This window comes from Lissotriton vulgaris, chromosome 7, assembly GCF_964263255.1.
Source record: "Lissotriton vulgaris chromosome 7, aLisVul1.2, whole genome shotgun sequence".
In the NCBI taxonomy this organism is placed as follows: Eukaryota; Metazoa; Chordata; class Amphibia; order Caudata; family Salamandridae; genus Lissotriton; species Lissotriton vulgaris.
Window position 1 is genome coordinate 1,365,828,553 of NC_141695.1, and position 23,524 is coordinate 1,365,852,076.

At 41.6% G+C, this 23,524-nt stretch overlaps 1 protein-coding gene across 1 annotated transcript in view; it reads right to left on the reverse strand.

Annotated features, from left to right (window-relative positions):
* LOC147703714 (uncharacterized) overlaps positions 1-23,524 on the reverse strand; it is a 52,116-nt gene that overhangs the window by 20,943 nt on the left and 7,649 nt on the right. Inside the window, exons 2-3 of the mRNA XM_086929545.1 lie at positions 8,248-8,259; positions 6,060-6,133 (exon numbers count right to left, since the gene is read on the reverse strand). Coding sequence (XP_086785671.1) covers positions 6,060-6,133; positions 8,248-8,259 — 86 coding nt within the window. The remainder of the gene's footprint in view (positions 1-6,059; positions 6,134-8,247; positions 8,260-23,524) is intronic.

A 23,524-nucleotide genomic window follows, 5' to 3' on the forward strand; every position in this document is an offset into this window, starting at 1 on the left:
TAAACCGGATGAAAGTAAGTTGTCAACTCTAATTAAAAATGTTTTGGCTACACAGTCGTCGATTTCAGGAAGAACATTTGTAACTGCAGCTATTATATGACATGATGGTCCTTTGACAACATCAGGATATTACACAGCTTATTTGAAATGTAAAAAAGGCTGGTCTTTCGGCAATGATTACCATTTGACTATGAAGCAATGTTGCCTTTTGACTTAAAAAATTCTTACTTTGTGTTTTCAGAAGTGAGAATTTAGGGTAGGTAACTGGCCTATAATGATTCTAGGTGTTGATATAATTTAGTGTGCTGTTTTAAATTGCTTTGTGATTAACAGTGCTCAAGAGAATTAAATAATTGTAGTAGTCATAGAGGTAGAGTAAGTGTGCCTCATAGTAAGCAGTATCAGTGTTATAGGAAATGTGGAACATGAGTGAGCAAGAAGGGTGAGATATTACTAGTACAGGATTGTGAAACTAATCTTGGACGTTTTCTTTATGAAAGTTGTGGAAAAAGAAAATGATGGGATTTGCTTAGAAGAATTCCAAGAGTTATAAATGGCCTTGAGGAGAAGTGCGGTAGAGAGCGGGAAGTCATTTATTGTATGTCACATTTTTGTCAAAACGATGGAGCTTTTCTTTCAGAAAGTGGCGGGCAGAAAATAATAACAGCACAACAGAGTATAAGCTGTTCATAGGACATCCTTTGAAGTCATGGAAAGTAAGTTACTTTTGAGGAGTTCTGATTTCTGATTGGTTATATTATATGGGTTTTTTAAACACAATCATTTTGATTGTGTTTTTTTTTCCCCGCTGTTATATGATGAATACCTTCAACTCACTGTTTTTAGTGAAATTTGATATATTCTGAGAACAGCAAAAATAAACCATTTGATATGTATAATTAATTTTGTACTTTGAATTGTGATTTTTAATATGTATTCATCTTGTCTCATGCTCACTCATCTTTTACTACCTTCTATCAATCCTCTTTAGATACTCACATTGCCTTTTGTTTTATTCTCTTTCACCCTTGTTCTCTAACTGCACTTATCTTTGAAACATTGTTTCCCTATTCTAACTCTGCATTTTTCTTTTCTCCCTTGCACCATTTTCCAGCTTTTAGACCCTATGTTTCGCTTGTCTTTTCCATCTTTCCTCCCTTTGTTTTCTAAATGAAAAATGTTTAGGTTCTCCTTTTTTGGTGCAATCAGTTAGTATAACTCACCCTCACTTACTTATTTTTCTTTCTTGCCTTACTCAGTCTGTATCTGACAGTCTTTCCTTCACTTCTTCTGTCTCCTCTCTCCCTCACACTTTTTTCCTTATTCACCCTTTCCTTATATAGTTTACCTTTCTCACTTTCTTTTAGTATGTTACACATCTTCAATTTAGTTTTCTCTTTCATCCTTCTTTTCTGTCAATGAAACTATCTTCCTTTTTTTCTCTTAGTAATTTACTGTATTACAATTTCTTTTTGTCTCTGTCTGTCTATCACCGTTTCTTTCTCTTTCTTTCTGCATGTTTATCTCTAACTTTATTTCTTTGTAAAATTGGATGATTTTTAATCTTTTCCCTTGTCTTTTCTAATTTTTAAATACATGTTTTAATATTTTTTAAATTTTTGTTCTTTCTTTCACAGATTGAAAGTATAAAAATAACAAGTGACTAAATTAACGATAATTATAAGGTAAGTGTTTAGTACTCTTTCCGTTACATCTCTATCACATTTAACTTCTATTAGTTCCACTGCTTCATTTCTTTAACCCTCAGTTTCCTGCCTTTGCTACTTCCCTCATTCCTTTTCAATTACTTACTTATTCTACTCCTTCCACTCCTTTTCTCAGTCCCTCTGTTCTCATAGTTCCTCACTCCTGTTCACTCAGTCTGTCTCTATTACTCTCACTGTCTCTGTCTCTTCACTCTTTCACTACTTGTTCATTATGCTTTCTCCCTGTAGTTGAAGCACACTATGTTATTTACATTTCTTTGCTGCTTCAATTATTCCTTTTCTGTCACTTCTTCTTTTCTGCTTTCTGTTTTTTCTCTCTGTTATTCCACATGTTTTAACCTTATTCACTGTCACACATCTTGTTTTATTCCTATTTACTTTCGCTCACTGTTTTTTTAACACCTTCCCTCACAGTTGTTATTTTAGTCCGGTTCTATCCCTACCTCTCATTCCACATCCTTTACTGTTTTTCTACTTAATTTGAACATTCACTCACATTCTCCAAGTAACTCTTGTTTATTATTCTTCTACTCTCCTTTTTTTCTTTCACTTCCTTATCTATTTTGTTTTTCTCAATGATACCCTCTTATATCTTTTCTTTGGAAAATAGATCTATTAAACAGCATCTCTGCGTTACTCTCTCTAGCTGTCTTTCTTTGAACATTACTATCTGTTTCCTTCCCTTATACTCACTCTTCCTTTTTATTTACATTTTTTTTTGTTTCGCTTCCGGTTCGCGTACCGGCGCGCGAACCGGGAAGCGAATCAAAAGAAAAAGAGGTTGCCAGAGTGCTAAACATTCTAGCAATTTTTTATAAATGGGAGGTAGTTCTGAAAAGAACTTTTTTTTAATTGTTTTTGTTGTTTTAATTTTTTTTATTATTTTTATGAACATTTTTTTACTTTTTTTGTATTTTAAGAACGGTTTTATATTTTTTTTGATTTTTTTGGGGGGGGAAACGAAAATCAGTCATTATAAAGGGCTCAACAGGAGCAACAAAAAAAAGAGATAATTTACTTTCTGGGGCGTTTTGTACATTTATGATTTTCTTTAGGTCTGTTGATTAGACGTATACTTTTCTCGCCATAGCAAATTAATTGGCCGCAAAAAATGCAGATATGCTTCAGGTCCCTGAAGTTCATCTGGATGTTTGGGACCGTCTCCCTCGTCTCAGGTCCCGTCACTGCCTGTTCGGTTGATGTACTGGCCACAGGAGGGGGGTTTTCCTGCAGGTCACGTACCTGCGCAGCACTATAATTAACAGGGTGCCACCTCTCCATGTGGCGATGCATGGTGTGATTCCCGAAGCTGTACTTTTTTTCTGTCCCTCGGGACAGAACTTTGTCACAGATGAGACATGTGACATAACGGGCATTTACTTTTTTTTGGCCCCGGGGAAATGTGAAGAATTGCCAGATATAATTATTCTTCACATGGGACCTCCTTGGCTCTTCAAGCAAAAACTGCCTCCTCTCTTGCTCCTCTTCCTCTTCTTCCTCCTCTTGATAAAGGAGGACCTGAGGAGGTGGTCCATCCTTTTTTGGTGGTGGTGGTGGTGGTGGATTGGCTCCAGCAGCTGCAGCTACAAAACTTGCCATTTTAGAAAATATGGAAAGTAGGTCTTCCTTTCACAAAGATGAAAGTCAGAGTGAGGAAAAAAGGTGGGGGCTTTCATCATTTGTGAAAAAAATGTAATGAACCAATGAAAAGTGTTATTTTCAGGTCACATGACCTGTTACGCTTACGTTACGCGTTCCGTCACGCGCCCGGCTCGCTTCCGGGGTGTTGCGTTTCGCGCCTCGGGACGCGGACCTAAGCACTTCCCGGTGCGCTAACGCGGCGCATCATAAGACGCATTACGCGGCAACGCGATACGTCGCGTTTACGCGACGTGTCACGATGTTGTGTTCGATCGCGGTCGTTGCGCTAACAGAACATTTCCCGGTGCGCGAATCGGGTCGCGGCACCAAATTGAGCTAACAGGAAGCTACCCGGTGCGCGGACCGGTAGCGAAACAATCAAAAAAAAAATCTTAAATTAGATACATATAAAATATATTTTTCCTTTAAAAGAAGAAAATATTTTACACCATTTGATACTTGCTATTAAAAAAACATTGAAATTCACTGAAAAAACCATAGGTTATAGACCATATATAGTTAGGAATTAGCATTTACAAAACCTTGAAAATTCACTGAAAAAACCATAGGTTTGAGACCATATATAGTTAGGAATTAGCATTTACCAAACCATATTTTACTCACACAAAACCATTGAAATTCGCATATATAGTTAGTTGCACTAACTATATATCGCGCACCCGCAATCCACTGCTGATGATGTCACATATTACATCATTCATGACATGGTCAGTGACATCACTGTCAAGGTTTTGTAAATGCTAATTCCTAACTATATATGGTCTATAACCTATGGTTTTTTCAGTGAATTTCAATGGTTTTTTAATAGCAAGTATCAAATGGTGTAAAATATTTTCTTCTTTTAAAGGAAAAATATATTTTATATGTATCTAATTTTTTTTTTTTGATTGTTTCGCTACCGGTCCGCGTATATGCGAATTTCAATGGTTTTGTGTGAGTAAAATAAGGTTTGGTAAATGCTAATTCCTAACTATATATGGTCTCAAACCTATGGTTTTTTCAGTGAATATATATATATATATATATTTGAAAGTCCTTGCTGACGCAGCTGCTCCACAAGAAAAGTGCCCACACTCTAGGTTTCTAGGTAAGTCCAAGAAAGATTTATTTAGATGGCTGACACGTCTCGACCAGGAGGTCTTTGTCAAAGCCCTTTTCGTATCCCAAAATGGAGATCACCTGAATCATATATATATACATATATACATATATAGATATAGTTATATATATATATATATATATATATATATATATATATATATATATATATATATATACACACCCCGTGCATGCCCTGATCACTTAGCGTTAATCTTCATTACTCTTAACCCTACATCTTCATGTCACACTCATTTCTAATGTGGTGCATGTCACTTCGGGACATAACCCCTTCAGAAAAATGCTGAAAAGGTTCTGCCCATCACCCCTCAACTGAGTGCCATAAATGGGCCACCATGTCTAGCATTCCTCCTGTTATTTCCTGAATCTGGCTGAGGCAAGGAGCATACCTCTGTAAATTTCCGAAGTAAACGCAATCTATAATTACACGTTTAATATCAATTCTTCGCCAGAATGCAAACATTTGATTATCCACTTACCTTTAACAAAGTCCAAATGCTCTTCATGTTAAAGTTGAACTATCGACCGAGAGGTACAATCCTCCTGTTCCTCACCACATAACCTGAATCTTCTGACAATTCGAGCTAGAACTCTCAGCTTTTCATCCAGTTTCTTTTATTCCAGGCTTTCCTCTCAAAAAACACAAACACTTATCTTTTTCCAAAACAAAAACCTCCTAATACACCTTTACCCATTCATACTTACCAGCAGCTTCAATCTCATCCTTGCCCACTCACACAACTTGGTAGTTCTCGCATTGATGCACTGGGTACTCCTTCATTGGAATATTTTTTCTGTACAAGCAGACGGAAATGTGGTTGTTAATTCCCAGTACATACTGAACTGTGAAGTTGTAAACCTGGAGTCTTATAGAAAGACTTGGGTTACATGGCCATGCTTTCATTAGACCTTCATTTGATAATACCTCCCTAAGTGGTCTGTGGTCAGTCCTGACCGGAACTACATACCCCACAAAAATGTTGAAAACACTCCACAGTGCACACATATCACAAAGCCTTCCTATCAATAACCAAGAATATTTCTTCAGTTGGCGTGAGAGGCCATGAAACAAAAGCCACAACTACTTCATAACTCTCACAATTTCATTGACTGATAACTTTCCCCAACCCTTTCTTGATGGCATCAGTAAAGATAGTGCTTTCAGATTTAGAGTCAAAACCCTGAAGTGTCTTAGTATCACACATTAGCTTTTTTGTAGTGGCAAACACATTCTGGGCATCACAAGTCCAATCAAATTTCCATTTCTTCCTTAACAAATACCTCACCACAAGAGATGATGTTTTTCTGCAAAGATTTTGACAAGCTTGGAATAAAAATCTGCGAAGCCAAGAATTATCTTAAGTCATCCTTGTTGTATGATGCACAACCCCCCTTAATGGCATCTAGCAGTTCCTTCAATGGCATCTTTTTATTCTCATGTCCTGGATATGTTATTACCCTTTCTTTCCAAAACTCCCAACAACTTCCTAAAAGCTTTATAATGACCTCCTTATCCTTCCCCAAGAATGATGTCTTGGATGAAAATAATACTTTTAGCATCTTTAACAATCTTATGCAAGAGCTTTTGAAAAACAGCAGCCACCGAGGCAAGGTCAAACAGCATCCTTTAAAAAAAAAGAGAAGTACCCAGTCATTCTAATTTATGTTACCAAGCTGCTACTCTTCCACTCTGAAGGTTTCTAGTGAAATTCAGAAGATAAAGCAAAAACAGAGAACAAACGTTGTCCTCTAGTCGCCATCAGAAGCTCATCAATACTAGGGTGGGGAAATTGATCAAATGGATATTGTTGTTTGTGTCCCTTAGGTCAAAGCACAGACGTAGCTCCCCATTGATACATCGGGCCATGATAAGTGGAGCAATCCACATCAGGGGTCAGCTGGCTCAGTTATTTCAGCCACCACTAGTCTCTTTATTTGTTCTTCCAATCAGTTTGTGACAATCATGGGTATGTTCTTAGCCTTGTGAGCCACACAACAAACACCCTCTTTTAAGACATTACATTGGGGAAAACTTTCAAGTCTGCCAGTACCCCCACAGAACAATTTTGGGTTCACTTCTGAAACCATACAAGCTGTTTCTTCACTTTCCCCAATAGCTAAGACCTGATCAGGACTGTTAGGATCGAAAATGATATCAAAGGATCTTTGGTCAATCTAAACTAACACCAAATGTTCACTGTTAGTAACATAAAGTTACCTGATACCCCTCATCCCTTTAAAGTCAAAGGTCACCGTTCTGACCTCAAAAATTGAAATTGATTTACCAATAAAACTGTCTGGACTTATACATCAGGTGACACAGCAATCCCCAGCACACGTTGATGGTGTCTCAAATATTTCACAGATGCACAGCGTAAGCATAAATAATAAAATACAAGTGTGTGAATCCTTTTCTTGTTCCTTTCATTTCAGGGTCTTCAAACAGCAGACACGTGTTTCGGAGCATACATGGGAAATCGTCCAGCGACTTTATCAAGGCTACACAAAACAAAACAAAAGAATATACCACCTAACAGACAATCACTGAATCACCATTTACACTCCATCCTCTGGTGGAAAAAATATAGTTCAAATTACTATAGGGAATTGATATAGTAATGCATGAGACAGTCACTATCACAGCATGTTTATAATCAAGGTTTTGAGTATCGGTAACACTACATATGTCCCGATGATAAACAGTGGCAACTTACATTGTGGAAGAAAACACAAGTGTCATTACACACAGATTGTTGAACCATATGTAGCTCTTTATCCAACATGTTAAGTCATCATTATCAACAGTCATCATGGGGCTTCTCAAACCCCGATGTACAGCTTCGAGGGTCACTCGTGGGCTGCACGGTCAGCGTCTGGTGGTCTTTCCAAGATGGCGGGCCCCACGCTTCCGGTCACCTCCACGGGTCTCAGCTCTACAGGGACTGTGGATCGGGCTGTTAGAAGGCAGGCTCGCTTGGTCTTGTCGATCTCTGTTGCTGGAGTTCCGGCGGGAACTGCAACAAAGAAAACATCGAGGTGCTGGATGGTGCCTGTTTGCACAGGGTGGTCACTCCTTGACCACAAGGGAGATTCTTCAGTCTTCTACATCGAGTAGGACGTCGAAGGGTCCAGAGTTTCGTTTCATAAGTTTCAGTCAGGATAATCTGCATGCTTGGGCATTGTTCCCACTCTTATACCAATCTGGTGGGCTGGATTACCTGCTAGGTCCCTCCTATGGGTGGGACCCAGGAAGGGGGTGGTTACACCCCTTTCCCTTTGTCCAGAGTCGCACTGGGACTGGGGCTGGTGTGCCCCAGAACCGGTTTGACCGGATTATGCAAGGGGAAGCCTTGTGCTCCCCAGGCACTGTCTGGTTTCTTTCAAACCTCCCTGCTACAATCCACTATCTCCTGTCTGGGGTGGTGTGACACCTCCCTGTGACAGGAAACCCTTTGTCCAGGCCTCCTTAGCTTAGTTTTGGTCAGCAGCAGGAGGTCAGACCCGTTGTAGTAAATCCATAAGACAGGTGGATGAATAAAGAAAGATTTATTCAATAAAACCTACACAGCTCTTCATCTGCCAGTCTCGTCTGTGCTTGATGCAGTTTGTCTCATGTATTGAAACATAACATTCCACCATGGACAAGATGCGATGACCTCACAAACACAGTGACAGTAGAACATAACAATTTCATTAAAGATACAGTACACAACTTAACATGGCTTAGAATATAACATACCTCCTTTTCTTCCTAAAGGAAAAAGAAGCAGTAAGTGTGAACAGCAATAATACATTGTCTAAAATTTAACTAAAACATGACACCAGGGAAAATAACAGAAAATAAGGAAAAAAAACTAACTAAAGATACTACAAAATAAAGAAGTATAACAGTACCTAATCACGAAATCTACAAAGAAAATTAATAGATCTAGTACTCTTCCTACGAGATAAATTCATGTTGCTGTCATGTTCATCATGATTTCCAGAAACTACACTTGCTTTTACTTTTACAACTTTCGAAATATTCCACTAACACCCACCTTCTACTTGAACAGCATTGACACCGATACGCACAATCTTGATGGGTTCACTATATTTACACTTCCCTTTCTTTGTGTGAGTGGAATTCTTAATTCTAACAAAATCTCCAACACACAACGTAACCATCTTAACGTTTTTCTTTTTTGTCAAACCATGCTTTCCCCTTATTTTGAGTCATTTCAGAATTAGTTTTGACTGTTTCTAAAACCGACTCAACATCAACTAAAGAGTGAGACCACTTACACATCCACCCAGGTCGAAAACTGGTATTAGCTTTCCTTCCCCTTAGTACTTCAAAAGGCGAAACGTGGAAGAGTGCAGCGTTGTCCTGTAAAACCAAAGCATGCTTTCAATGGATGCAAAAACATCATGCCTGCCCTTTACTGCCCACCTAACACAATCACCCACAACACGGTTCATTCTTTCCACAAGACCGTTGGTTTGTGGATAATAGAGTGAGCTTCTAAGGTGTTTGACTCCACAGGATTTAAGAAAAGTTTGAAATTCCACACTTACAAACTGAGTCCCATTATCTGAGATAATAAACTGAGGAAAACCTTCTCTCAAAAATACTTCCTTGAGAAACTTGATAACACTAGATGAATTAGCTTCCTTTACCACTTTTACTTCAGGCCACTTGGATGTATAATCCATCAAAACAACAATGAACGTCATCCCCAAAGGTAAAACTTCATAAGGACCCATAATGTCAATACCTACTTTGACCCATGGGCTAGTTGGACATTCAATAGGAGACAAAGGTGGAACAACAACTTTAAGTGATTTTTCAGAAAAACAGCACACTGGACAATTTTCAACAAACATCCTGATACACTATCCATGCTTGGCCACCAAAAATCTTGTCATACACGACGTATTGTAAGAGACATACCTAAATGCCCCTCATGAGCTTCTTTCATAATGATACGTCTAAGACAATGAGGTGGAATAAGCTTCTCACATCTCAGTATTAAACCATCCTCAATTGAAATTTCTGACTCTACCTTCCAATATGGTTGTAACTTGGAAGACAAAGACTTCTCCTTTGGCCACCCATTCTCGATAAAATTGAACACCTCTTGCAACACCTTGTCCTTTAACAAAAATGCCCTCCAATCTTCCTCAGACCCAACTGCTAAAATGGGTACATCTATTGATGCCACAAAACAATCCTACTCATCTTCATCATTTAAGTCTTGAAAACTTGTACCCTCACTCACATCGCTACTCTGTGGATAACGTGACAAAAAGTCAGCTCGTGTGTTTTTACCACCAGAAATATGTGTGACATCAAATTGATATTGAAGTAACTTGGTAACCATCCTAGTGATCATAGGTGTACAACATTTGCTAGGACCAGCAGACAAAATAGACACCAGTGGCTTGTGATCTGTGATTAAGCTGAAATGCCTACCCCAAACATAAGGTCGATACTTATCAATAGCCCATACACAAGCCAACAGTTCTTTCTCTATACCAGAGTATTGAATCTCAGCACTCCTTAGAACCATGGAGGCAAAAGCAACCGTATATTCTAGTTCACCAGAACTTTGAGTAAGAATAGCCCCTAAACCCACCTTGCTCGCATCTATAGTAATAAAACAAGGCAAATCAGGGTCAAATGGTGTAAGAGCATCGCTTTTCTTCAAAATATCCTTCACCTCCATGAAAGCACGATCACAGTCTGCTGTCCATGAAAATTTAGTAGAAAACTTGAGCAGATTGCTAATGGGTCTAACTAGTGTTGCATAGCTAGGGACAAATCTTGAATAGTATTCCAACAATCCAAGCAACGACTTAACCCCAGACCTGTCTTTAGGTACAGGTGCCTTCATAATAGCATCAATTAAACCTTGTCTTGGTTTGATTCCTTCATGAGAAAGTAAATGACCTAGGTATTCTATCTCACAGCAACTAAACTTGCACTTTTCAGTTTTCAATACGACTCCAATTTTTTTAAAAAAATTCCAAGACCTTCCTAACAATGCTATCATGTTTTTCATCATCTTTGGCATATATCAAAACATCATCTTGGAAAACAAGAACACCCTCAACATCTCTCAACATATCTTGCATCACCCTCTGAAATACTGAAGCCGCAGAGGCTAGTCCAAAAGGCATCCTTTTGTAGCGGAAAGTACCAAGTGGAGACACAAAAGCTGTTAAAGATCGTGATTCAGGGTGAAGCTCTATTTGATGACAGGCACTAGCCAGGTCTAATTTCGAAAAAATGTTCGCACCTTTGATACTGGGAAATAGGTCCGTAATTTTATGCAAAGGGTGGGAGTCCACCCAAATCTCCTTGTTCAAGGATCTGAGGTCCACACACACCCTTAGTTTACCATCTCTCTTGCGTGCGACCACAAGAGGAGACAACCATAATGATGAGTCAGTAGGTTCTATAATTCCCTTTTCACATAACATAGTTATCTCTTTGTTAAGGTCCTCTTTAATGCTAAAGGGAACACTCCTGAGCTTGTGTTTAATAGGAGTTGCTCCATCCTTAACTATAATCTTATGTTTGAACCCAGTGATCTTACCTAGTTGATCACTAAAAACAGAAGGAAATTCATTGACCCACGTAGTGCTTTCCTCTTCACAAGAGACAAGCAATACTTGTTCTTTTGTGCCTGGTCTAAGTTGCATGCCAAAAAGACCCTGGTGAAACCACCCTAAAATATTCAATCCCTTGACAGCTACATAAACGTTCCCCCTTATTCTCCTACCTTTAAACTCTAAGTAATCCTCGAAAAATCCTAGTAATGCAATTTTACGTCTTTCATAGGAAATAGGTTTTCTGTCAGGAGGAAATAATTCTCTCTCTCCCCACGTTTCATGAAACAGTTCCTCAGTAATCATGGTGATCCTTGCACCTGAATCTGCTAGAAGATCAAGTTTCTTATCACCAACAAGTATTTCAACTATAGGATCAACACAAGTTGACGGATCACCTGTAAGAGGTATTGATGTGTCGCCAGACTCTATATGGTCAGTGACAACTGAGATAGTTTCAGTATCTGAGTCATTATCTGATTCTACCACACAAGCTATAGTTTTCTTTTGAAATTTCTTTTTTAAACAAACAGTGGCAAAATGTCCTATTTTTTTACAATAGTTACACATAGAATTAAACGCTGGGCATTTCGCTCCTTTACTATGAGTAGAACTTCCACATTGTAGACAAATATTGTTAGGTACAGAAACAGCATCTTTGAACCTTGGAGAAAAATTGCTCGCAGTCTTTGTGGATTTATTCTTTACTTTCCTTGAACTACCAACAAAATTGATGCTATCCACTGGTTTGTCTTCTAATTCTTTAAGGGAAATATGAGATGTCTCTATACTTTTTGCTACTTTAATGGTTTCATCAAGAGAAGGGTTGTCCATAGAAAGTAACTTCAGTCTAATCTGTTTATCTTTACAATGACCAATAAATTGGTCACGATTAATTGCTCAGTAAAGTTCTCAAAAAGACAGACAGAAGCTAACTTCCTGAGAGTGGAAACATAAGCATCAACATCTTCACTTTCAGATTGCTTCCTCATAAAGAATTTGTGTCTAAGCACAATCAAATTGGGTTGCTTATCAAACCTAAGTTTTAGTTTCGTAATGGTAGTTTGATACTCATCAATAACTTCGTTATCTCCAGGAGGATCAGGTAGGTGCTTGAAGATAGATCTACCTTCGAACCCAAGAGAATGCAATAAAAGACATTTCTTTCTTTCAGGCCGATACCTCGAAGCTCCAATGGCACCTAAATATGTCTCGAAGGCGTCAAACCAAATATCCCACTTTACTGGAGGATCTCCTGGAGTGTCAAGAAAAGAAGGAGGAGCATTGATAGACTGTAAAGAAGACATCATAGAAATAAAAATAAAATGAAAAAAAAAGAAAAATAAATATAGGTCACAGAGGCACTATTTCATAAACTCATTTTTCCTAAATAAACAAAAGTGTTATGTCGATTCCTTGTAATAAATAGAATTTAAAGTTTCAATTGAAGACAAAAAAAATGATATATTCTTCTTTGTTGTAGGTAGAATGATGCTTCCACAGTCTATGTAAAAAAACAATGGTTCTCTTGAGAAAAGAATGTTAATTTGTTGAAGAATGGAATCTCTGTAGAAAGCAGTGTGACACTGTAGAACATGACCATCAAGGAATAGAATTGAGAAAACAAAGGCAATGATGTCACACTTTCTGCCAATAGAGAAAAAAAATGAAGAGCGTGGTTTAAAATGGCATTATTTAGTGGTTGGCAACAGCGTTGTTCCCTGGTTGGAAAGAGGGTTACTGCGTGGTTGGAAAATAGCTTCACGATGGTTGGCAACACTAAGGAGCATGCGCAAAGAGATATTCAATTGGAAGACGTAGAAAAGTCTTGCACGAGTACAAGTCTCGTTCTGTTACGTATTGACGTGTTGTCAGCGCTTCACACTCTTGCGCAGAAGTCTCGCTCCTTCGCTCGCTCTGGGACGCTGAACAAAATGCCGGTAAAGCCTCAGTGTATATATTTTTTTTTTAAATGAGCGCTTCACACTCTCGCACAAACGTCTCGCTCTTTCGCTCGCTTTGGAAAGCTGGACAAAATGCAAGCAAAGTTCTGATATATATAATTGAACAATGTGCAAGAGATTGTGCGGGTTGAACAAAACAAACAAATAGTAAGTTCCGTTTTTCCGTTTTTCACTGCACATAAAAGAAAATCGTATTGCCACAGTTTGAAACACACGCTAGTTGAAAGTCACACACTGTAATTAAGAGAGTTGTAGAGAAGTAAGTTATATGTTGTATACAGCAGAAAAAGAGCTGGAAATCGAAGGTACAGCTTTGAAAATATTTAAATAAATTTAGAGTCACTTATCTCAAAGCGTTGAAGATGTAGTCTTATCTTGAAAGCTTGTTTTGAAAGTCTTTGATGTAAAGCTGGTCTTCAAGCTTGTTGAAAGTAAAGTAAAATTGAAGACTTCATTGAAGAAATGTGGCAGCTGAGGCAGTTGGCTTGATGTGGATTTAAGAAGAAAATCCTTTTGAAAAAAAAAATTGTAGATAGATGCGTGGGTTCAGCTGTGTAGGCCTGCGTCGCCAAAAATATGTAGTAAATCCATAAGACAGGTGGATGAATAAAGTAAGATTTATTCAATAAAACCTACACATCTCTGCCAGTCTCGTCTGTGCTTGATGCAGTTTGTCTCATGTATTGAAACATAACATTCCACCATGGACAAGATGCGATGACCTCACAAACACAGTGACAGTAGAACATAACAATTTCATTAAAGATACAGTACACAACTTAACATGGCTTAGAATATAACACCCGCGGTCTGTGGCAGAAGCATCCATTTTATGGTGCTGAGGCTCCTTTTAAAATCAACCGCGTTTTAGCACAGTAACATGTCGTCTCCCTCTAGAGGGGTGGAATGCTATCCCCGTCGACAGGACTGTCGAGGGGATAGTATTCCAAATCGTATGACTCCTTACACGACATGTTTTGATAAAGCCAAACCGAAGTTAACAAATAACCGCGAGGATTATAATGCACTTAATAGTATATGGTATGGTATTATCCCGGAACAGTTAAGGGAATTGGTCCCGACAGCTGCAGACAGGCTCAGCTAATGCTAGAGTACCATCTCACATAAAACCAAGCACTGTGCCTCCAGGATTGTTAAGGCCTGCCATAGGAGTGACTTATAGGTATATATGTGTCCAGTTAGGTTTAGATATAGGCATACTATATCTAAGCAAGGGGTGATTACACCACCTTGCCCCAGCTGAGTGATCAGTCAGTTGTGTCAATTTTGGATAGCCAGCCAGGGGTGGCAAACGTTATGCTGCAGCCCCTGGTAGGCCGTGGATGCACCTATGCCCTGGGCACCTATAGTGCACTGTACAGGGGCTGATAAGGTGACCCAAGCCAATTTAGTTATGCACCTAGGGTACATGGAATCCATTTTACAGAGAGAGCAGATAGCCTGGGGCCCTGATTAGCAGGGAACCAGGCCAACTAAGTCGAAAACTAGCTAAACACAAGGCAAAAAATCTGGGGTAACCATAGTCAGGTAGCCACCTTCCTACAGACACCCTCAACGGGTGCTGGGGATTGCTGTGTTTATGTATCTAGTGGTCTTTGCTCACTAGCTTTGGGGAGGTCAGTGGTTCTCCTCGCCTTGCATCACCGTTACTTTTGATTAGCTGGTTCGGAAAGAGGAAAAAAATAAATACATGTGTTACTCTCTGGTGTGGCACCATTCTTCCTATAAATATACCACAGACCGTCTACTTTTCTTATACATTAGGTGGCTAGAACAATTTTCTTAATGTACCAACGACGTACCTTTCCTCGCATTTTGTCTACAGCTGTCTAGAATTAGGTAGGGGGTCCTCAGTTAGACACCATATTGACCTGAATGTCAATTCCGGCACTTCCGCCCTGCCTCCAGACCGCACAGGTGAGCGGTCTAGTGTCTGCTGAGCGAGGGTTCATAACGTGCTTTGCCGGCCCCGCTGATTGACTTGGTGGTTTGTAGACCACTCGTGTGCTGCAGCGCGGCTGACAAGCGCTTTTCATTTCGTTTTATTCCTTTCAGCTGATGCTGAGATGTAGCCCTTTTGGCGTTTTAATATTTGGAGCTCTGAAGCTGATTACTAGCTTCAGCGCTCGTGTTTTAATCCCTGTTGTTCGCGCTAAGGCTGATAGCGCTTGCATTCATGTTGTGACGCTTATTTGCCAACCGCTACTCACCCGCTCCTGACCCCGGTCCGCCCCGGCTGTGTGCCGTTTGCTGCGGAGGGTCCCTGCAAGAGCGCCACTTCCGCTTTCCGGCACTTCCGCCCTGCCTCCAGACCGCGCAGGTGAGCGGTCTAGTGCCTCACGTTGGACGGCTTAAATGGCCATCTGGAGGAAGCGCAGCGGACGAGCGCAGCGGGAGCGCCGACTTCGCGCCGAAGTCGCGCATAAGTCGAGCCCGTCTGCGCCCGTCCGCGGCCGACCGAGGCCAGGGGCCAGGCATGCTGCTCAACGTCTGGTGTATTCCTCTCCGGCCTTTCGTGCCCTTTCCCATCATGTCCTTCTTGCTCCCCATGCTATAGCTACCATCCGAGGAAATAACATTCTATCCTCTCCCCCGCTTATAATTCCTTCCTCACCTTCCCTTCCCACTTCCTCACCTCCCTCTGCTGCATCTCGGCTGACTCTGCCCAGTCCTAGTGGTAGTGACCCTCTCACATTACTCTATCTCAATACTCGTTCACTCCCTAAACATCAGTTAGACATATTCCAACTCCTAGATGGAGGTTTTATCGACATCTTACTCCTCACGGAAACATGGTTAAATGCTGACTCTTACCCTGACATCTTGGCCGCCATCCCTGCAGGCTACTATATTCTCCATTCTGATAGAAACCCTGGCAGACCTGGCGGCGGAGTCGCTGCTATCATTCGCTCTCACTTACAGTTCACTACCCTTTCCACTCCACCCATAGCTAATACGGACATCCTTACACTGAAATTTACCTCTCCCAACTCCTCATTTATCTGTATATTAGTTTACCGTCCCCCTGGCAACTCGCCTCTCTTCCCATCCTTATTTAGTAGTATGATCTCGCAAATTGCCATCAATTCCGCCAGGGTTTTGGTGGCGGGCGACTTCAACTACTGGCCCTCAGACCCCCAGGAATCCTCCCTCTCCCGTGAGTTCACTGACTCACTGCTTGGTTTAAATTTCTCCAAACACATCTTCGTGGCCACACACAATAAAGGCCACACACTAGATCAGATCTGGTCCACTAACCTTGACATCCCCTCTCCCTTGGTCTATCCTTGCCCCTGGTCTGATCACTTCTTTATTTCCTTTCCCTTGCATTTACTCTTGCCCACCCGTCCCCCGATCCCCCATAACCTTCAGGTTCGAAATTGGAAACAGGCTGACATCCCCCATTTCCACTCTATTCTTGCCTCATCATCTCTCCCTGACTATTCTGATTTGGACTCCCAAGCTAGCTCTTTTGATCAATGGCTGTCCTCTGCCTGTGATGTCGTTGCCCCCATCAAAACTGTTAAGTCCAAACGCCCCCACGACGCTCAGCGCTGGTTTACCTCCACTCTTAAGGCGGACAAACTCCGCCTTAGACAGGCTGAGCGCCGTTGGCGGCGGAATTATGACCCTTTACTCCAAGTCACGTATTCTGATTTATTAAAGGCTTATAAACGGTCGATCATTTCGGCCAAATTATCTTATTTTTCTCAGAAGGTCTTGACCTCGGCATCCAAGACCAAAGAAATTTTTTCTATTGTAGCTGAGCTCTCCCTTCCTGATCGGGTCACCCCTCAGCCCCTTCCCACACAAGCTCTGTGTAACTCTCTCAACTCTTTTTTTTCCGACAAAATTTCCGCGATTAAAAATAACATTCCCCTCACTACTCTGCCTCATGATTCTGTTCTCCCCCCCCCCGAATCCCCACTCGTTCTCTAAATTTCCCCCCATCTCCCTGGATACTTTTCTCTCATTGCTTCAGACTGTGAGCTCCGGCTCGCCTAACGATTGCTGCCCCACGTCCATCTTAAGAGCTGCCTTCGCGGCTTGCCCCGGCCCCCCTCTTGATCTTTTAAACCAATCTCTTCTGTCAATCTCTGTCCCTAATGCTTTTAAAAGCGCTGTGGTGGTTCCCATTTAAAAAAAAAACGGGCCTTGACCCCTCCACGTTAGCCAACTACCGCCCCATCTCCCTCCTCCCTTACTTAGGAAAGGTCTTAGAGACCTATGTCACCCGCTGCCTCAGTGCCTTTATCGAGGAAACTCATTTCCTCGACGACCGACAGGCTGGGTTTAGACCCACCCATTCCACTGAGGCAGTTGTGGTGGCAGTCATGGACACACTGAAACAGGGAGCTGACAGGAATCTGTACCAGGCCCTTGTACTCTTAGACCTCTCAGCCGCTTTCGACACGGTCGACCATGGTATCTTGGTCGACCGTGTCAGAAATGCTGGCATTTCTGGCTTGGCCCTGTCATGGGTGGTATCTTTTCTTCATTCTCGTTTTCAATCTGTCCGGCTTTCTTCCTTCTCTGCCCCTCTATCCTCTCTTTCCTGTGGTGTCCCCCAGGGTTCTGCTTTGTCCCCGCTTCTGTTCAATCTTTATATGCAGCCCCTTCTTGTCTCCCTTCGTCAGTTTTCACTTATTGCTTTTAACTATGCAGATGATCTGCAGCTTATTTTTCCTCTCAATTCTTCTCCCTCCTCCTGTTCTAATTTTCAAAACGCTATGCTCTTCATCTATGAGTGGATGAACCTTAGTCAACTTAAGCTCAACCCCAGTAAAACGGAGCTGGTGGTGACCGGTGGTTCTCTTACTCCCTGGTCTCCCAACTTCTGGCCTGTAGCTTTGGGTTCCCCTCCTTGTCCAGTGAACACAGTGAAGAGCTTGGGGGTCACTATTTCTAGTGACCTCTCAATGCGGCCTCACATTAACACCGTCACTTCGGCTTGTTTTTTCCACCTCCGCCGAATCGGGAAGATTCGCAGGTTTCTATCTCAAGAGGCCCTTATTCTTGTTATCCTTGCCCTCATCACCCCACGTCTAGATTATGCCAACTGTCTATACGTGGGGGTCCCTGCCTGCCATCTTTCCCGACTTCAACTGGTCCAGAATCAGGCAGCCAGACTAATTTTTCGGCAGCCTAAACATCAGCATGTCACCCCTTTGCTGAAAACTTTACACTGGCTCCCAGTTGCACAGCGGTGTGTTTTTAAAATGGCCTGCACCATTTTCAAATCTCTGTTTTCATGCGCTCCTGCCTTTATTTCTTCCTGTTTACTTGCTTATGTCCCTTCCCGTCACCTCAGATCCTCGGCTCATAACCTTCTGATCACCCCTAGGTTTAACCGCAAGAAACATGGAGGAGCTTGCTTCTCCTTCCTTGCTCCGGCTACCTGGAATTCCCTCCCTCTTGCCATTCGTCTGTCTACCGATTATCGTTGCTTTCGAAACTCTCTAAAAACTTACCTGTTCCGTCTGGCGCATGGCTAGCGGCCCTGCCCCTGAATGTTCTCCTCCCACCCGGTCTCGAGCGCCAAGAAACCAATTGGTGTATGTGCGCGGTACCAAATCCTTTTTAATAATAATAATAATAATTTAATAATAATCAATCTTTATTTTAGATCACTGGTTTATTCTAGAGTTTTTATTTAAGCCTAGGACAGTTGCTTAATTATTTCCCCCTAGAATTAATACACAATTGGCATTGTTTGGTTTCCTGCTACTAGAAGAAATCCAGGCATCGCTTTCTCTGAATAGTTGTCTTCGTAATTGGTATTTTTTCGGCACACTTTAACAAAATGTCCGCCTATTAAGCATGGGTGAATTTTGCGAATTCGCGATCGGCAAATTTGCGGATTTGCGAATTCGTGATCTGCAAAATTCGCGAATTTGTGCGAATTTGCGGATTTTTGTTTTTTGCGTGTTCGCAGGGTTTTTTGCGTGTTCGCTGGGTTTTTTGTGTGTTCGCGGGGCTTTTTGCGTCTTCGCGAGCCGCTTGCATAGCGAAGTTACCCATGCAGTCGTTTATGGGAGAGGGAGAGAGAGATAGATAGATAGATAGATAGATAGATAGATAGATAGATAGATAGATAGATAGATAGATAGAAAGAGAGTGTCAGGATCTAGAGCGAGCGTGCCTGCCAAAAACTACAATTCCCATGAGGCTTAGGCGTAAGACTACATTACCCACATGCCCCGGCGGAAGAGGTGAAATGCTGGGCGGATCCGGTGTTCGGGGCTCGTTATTCTGTGTTACCATTCATAGCGGCAGTTTCCAGTTTACTTCCAGCGTGTTCCTGTGGTTTCTTGCCCGGTCGGAGGATCGAGGGGTTTTGAAGTCCAGAGGGAGAAGCCTTTGGGTAAACCTGTGGATGCGCTCTTTCACGAGCGTGTGTTTGTGTTCGTACTTTTCTTTGTTGCAAGTTCATTTGAGCCTCGCGGCTGCGAGGAGTCACTTTACATTTAGCGGGGATCTTTGGTTTTCGGGTGCTCTGCGCCTATGTACTAATTACTGTCTTTGCTGATTTAATCTTCTTAATTGGTGTGGCGGAATGCAGGGGGTGGAGTTCCATACCTCCGCATCACCGTCATGAACACACGAAAGGCATCTTCATTGGATTACAAATATCAAAGCGGAGGGTAGTAGTGAATTAACTACGCCTTGCCGTGTTTGGTTGTTCTTATTTATCGGTTAGAGAAAATCTTATTGCAAAGACGCATTTGCATATTTTACTGTTGCATCGAACTTCATCATTATTGCTTTTTGGTTATATTAAGGATTCAGTTTAAAGCAGCATTGGCATATAGAAGGGGTAGGTGTTTGTGAGAACACAGTTATTATTAGAGTGGAGAGTACTACTCCATATGTTAACCTGTTGTCCTTGTACCTGCACAGATTACAAAGGGAAGCCAGCAGTACAGGGAAAAGGCTGTGCAAGTCGTTCTTTACAGGTGATGCTTTAGTAATGTTGATTTAGCGAGAATACAAGAGAGTAGGGAATTACATTGAGCTGTATTAACCTTTGTATGTTCTGTATTTTCAGCTTCTGTTCCCCTGCTGCCCTTTCCCCTTCTCCTCTTTTCTGTTGGGTTTTTTCCCCTTTTGGGGTTTTTTCCCTCACCGTATCGTCTGAACACCCTGTGTATTAACTTCGGGGTGTTCGGAGGGTCCGGAGGTGGAGCATTGTAACTACATGAGAATCCTGCTGAGCGCAATCCTGACAGAGAGAGAAAGAGAGGGAAAGAGAGAGGGAGAGAGAGAGAACGAGAGAAAGAAAGAGAGGTCGGATCTCTGAAGGGCCAGATTCCTGAGTTGCCCCTACAGAACATACAGCTTTTTACTTTTTGCAAAATACATATGAAAATTGTGCTGTAAAGGTCTCTTTTAGTTTAACCCCTCCTGACAACTCAAAATGGGTGTATTTGCCATCCTCTCCCTTCTTCCTGTTTTTTATATCTGTAAGTGCTTCCTGATGAGGTTTAATTCCTTGGACAGGTGCCTCGTTGCCTACTTGTAACTATTCTGTGACCCTGCTTCAAGGGTCAGAGCAGGGTCAGAGAATAGTTGCAAGTAGGCAACGAGGCGCCAGGGAGCATTTAGCAGCAGGTGTCCAAGTTGAAGTCAATTTGTTTGTAACCCTTTTGTAAAAGGTTACAAAGAAATTAGGTTCAACTTTTGCACCTGCTGCTGTAATCCTTGCTTGGCTGAAAATTCGTCCCCGCTGATTCGCGGATTTTACCGCGATTTCGCGAGATTCGCGGATCGCGAAATCGTGGAAAATCCGCAAATTCGCCCGCAAAACGGATTTTACGCCCACCCTTACCGCCTATCCCACGACCATAACATCTTTGGTTTATTGAGGGACACTTTTTGCTGTTAGTCAAGTGGTCAGCATTTGCTCATCCCTAGCACTTTAGAATAGAGTCAACTGTTTTTTATTTAAAAGCTTTTATTCTCTATTAAAAAGGTTGTTTCTTACGGTTATCCTTATAGATTCACCTAATTTTTAAGTATTTCTTATCCGAAATTTACAAATAGCATTTTTCATTTTAATTCTATTGAGTGTGGGTCTTTCAAATAGTTCAGATAACTCTTAATTACAAATGGTGGCCATTACATGCCTTAAGTTGGCATCACCATTTACCCACACTCTTTATTTGTACAGCTTGGTTATTAGTATGCATAATATTTTGGAGGCTAATTTAGAGTTGGTGGAGAGGATACTCCGGCGCAATGGCGACGGAGTCCCCACTCCACCATACTGATGGTCCACCTGCCTGATTTACAGTCCGGCTGACAATACTTATCTCAACAATGAAGACTATTTGTCTCTGTCACTGTGATATTCTTCTTACGGCCCTACGGAGTAAAGGACCATCGGAGGCTTGACCATTCAACCACCCATCCAACTTACAGTTGAGTGTTGAATGGCCAGTTTTGAATCTTCCTACTGCCATAAAAAAACATGGTGGTACGGGACAGTAAAAATGTTTAAATGACCCCCGTATGGTGGGAGAAATCTGCTATGGTATGAGGGTCATTCCTTTTTATTTTTTTCAAAAGCAAAATACCACTTTGGGGTGTTGTTTTTGAAGAAACAAAAACTTGTTACAAGTTTGATGAGTGACCGTCACGTATGAAAGAGTCTTCTGTCAAGCTTTTAAGTCCTTGGTAGGAAGCACTATGACAGCAGTTCCTGTCAATTATTAGAGTTTTCCAGCTGGCTGGGGGACAACTCTAACTTTGGAGGATAGGTACTCCATCAGGGCAACGGAGAATTTTACTCTGTCGCCCTGACAAAGTAACTACCTTATTCCAAAGTCTATATCACGCCCTTGGCCTCTGATAAACATATCATGTAAAGTACCAAAACACCAGTATAAGAGCGGTTTTGTTAAAGCAACAACATAATCTTCAATAGATTCCTTATCTTTCTGCTTCCGATGAAAGAACAAATAACCGTCTATTGCTATGCAAGCTGAGAGTGAGAAATATCTAACTAGGTCATCCAGGGCATTTGAAAAACGTTTTTCCCTTCAGGCCATTTAATTTTCTTTCTATCTTAAGCTTTACTCCTTCTGGTCCCAGTGAATGCAATAAAAGGCTCTTGGTCTTGTCAGGTGTAAAGTTCTCTTCCTCAGTGGTAGACATGTAATTAAAAAAGAAGTCTTGCCATGCACAACTTGTAACAAAACTGGCTCTGCAAGTTCCAGCTATAGGTAAGTAGAAAATGACATTCCACAAACATTGGTGTGAAGGCAAATTCAAATTAAAAGAAATTAAAAATGTTAAACAGAGCTCTGCTATCCTTCTTCCAACATGGCGACTATGCGGGTCCTGAAAAAACGAGCTCATGTAAAATCGAAGTGTCATTGGACCATGGTGCTGGAACTCGCCAGAGGCATACCTGACCATAAAGAATGAAACAGTAGCACAGATAACTGCCATTAATATGAGTCGTTAATGGCAAAGTCCATTGCACGCACATCCAAAGTGGTAAATAGTATCCAAAACTTCGGTAAAAATGCCACACTGTAGGCCCCTATTACGCAGCAGAACTCCAGAGAACAGTTGGCTTCATGAGAGCAGGGGGAGCAAAGAATTACCTTTATTTGTGGCTTTTCCGCCAGCCACTGCTCTCCTTCAGAAGACATTTTTGGCAATTTATAGTGTATTTTGAGTGATCGGCGCAGCAAGAACCATATGAGGCAAGAGGTAACCGTGTGCTGCTTTATTTCAGCTCTGGTAAGCAGTGCCCCTTACAGCTCCACAGCCTAGCTCCAGCTAACCCCAACACTGTGCAGAAACACCCCTTGAAGTCACTGGGCGTTCGGGGAACTCGTTCTTAGAGCTTGGTGAGCTGCAGAGCACAACAGGTACTCTCGGAGACAGAGGGTTTCAGTCACAGGCACATTGGTGCACATACATACATACATACATGTACAGTTTTAGATGCAGAGTCCTGCACCCAGACACAGCGCCATACTCAGATGTGGGCATTCGCAGACTGACAGGGTCATAGGGGAACCATTGACTCACTTTCAAAGACACAGCGTCACCCTCAGTGCAAGTGTCTACAGCAGCACTGAAATACCCATCACCCCTCACTCTTATCACTGTGTATACCTGTCCCTCTGATGACTGCTGCACTTCAGTGTAGTACAGAGTCACCCAGGCCTGCTCACAACTCATCTTGACGAGAAGTGGACCTCTGACCAGTCAACCCCCTTAGGGAACACCCAAACTTCCAATGTCAAAAACAGTCTACACACTAGATAAGGATAGATTGATTAAAGTGTACCGAAGCACCTAATAATCTCACCCAAATGAAAAGTCTTCCTCTTCAGACCCCTTTCACCACAAAAGTGTTACACTTCATTAAAGCTTTGTTCATCACCGACTGAGCAGCCATAGCTCACCCCGAAGAATGGC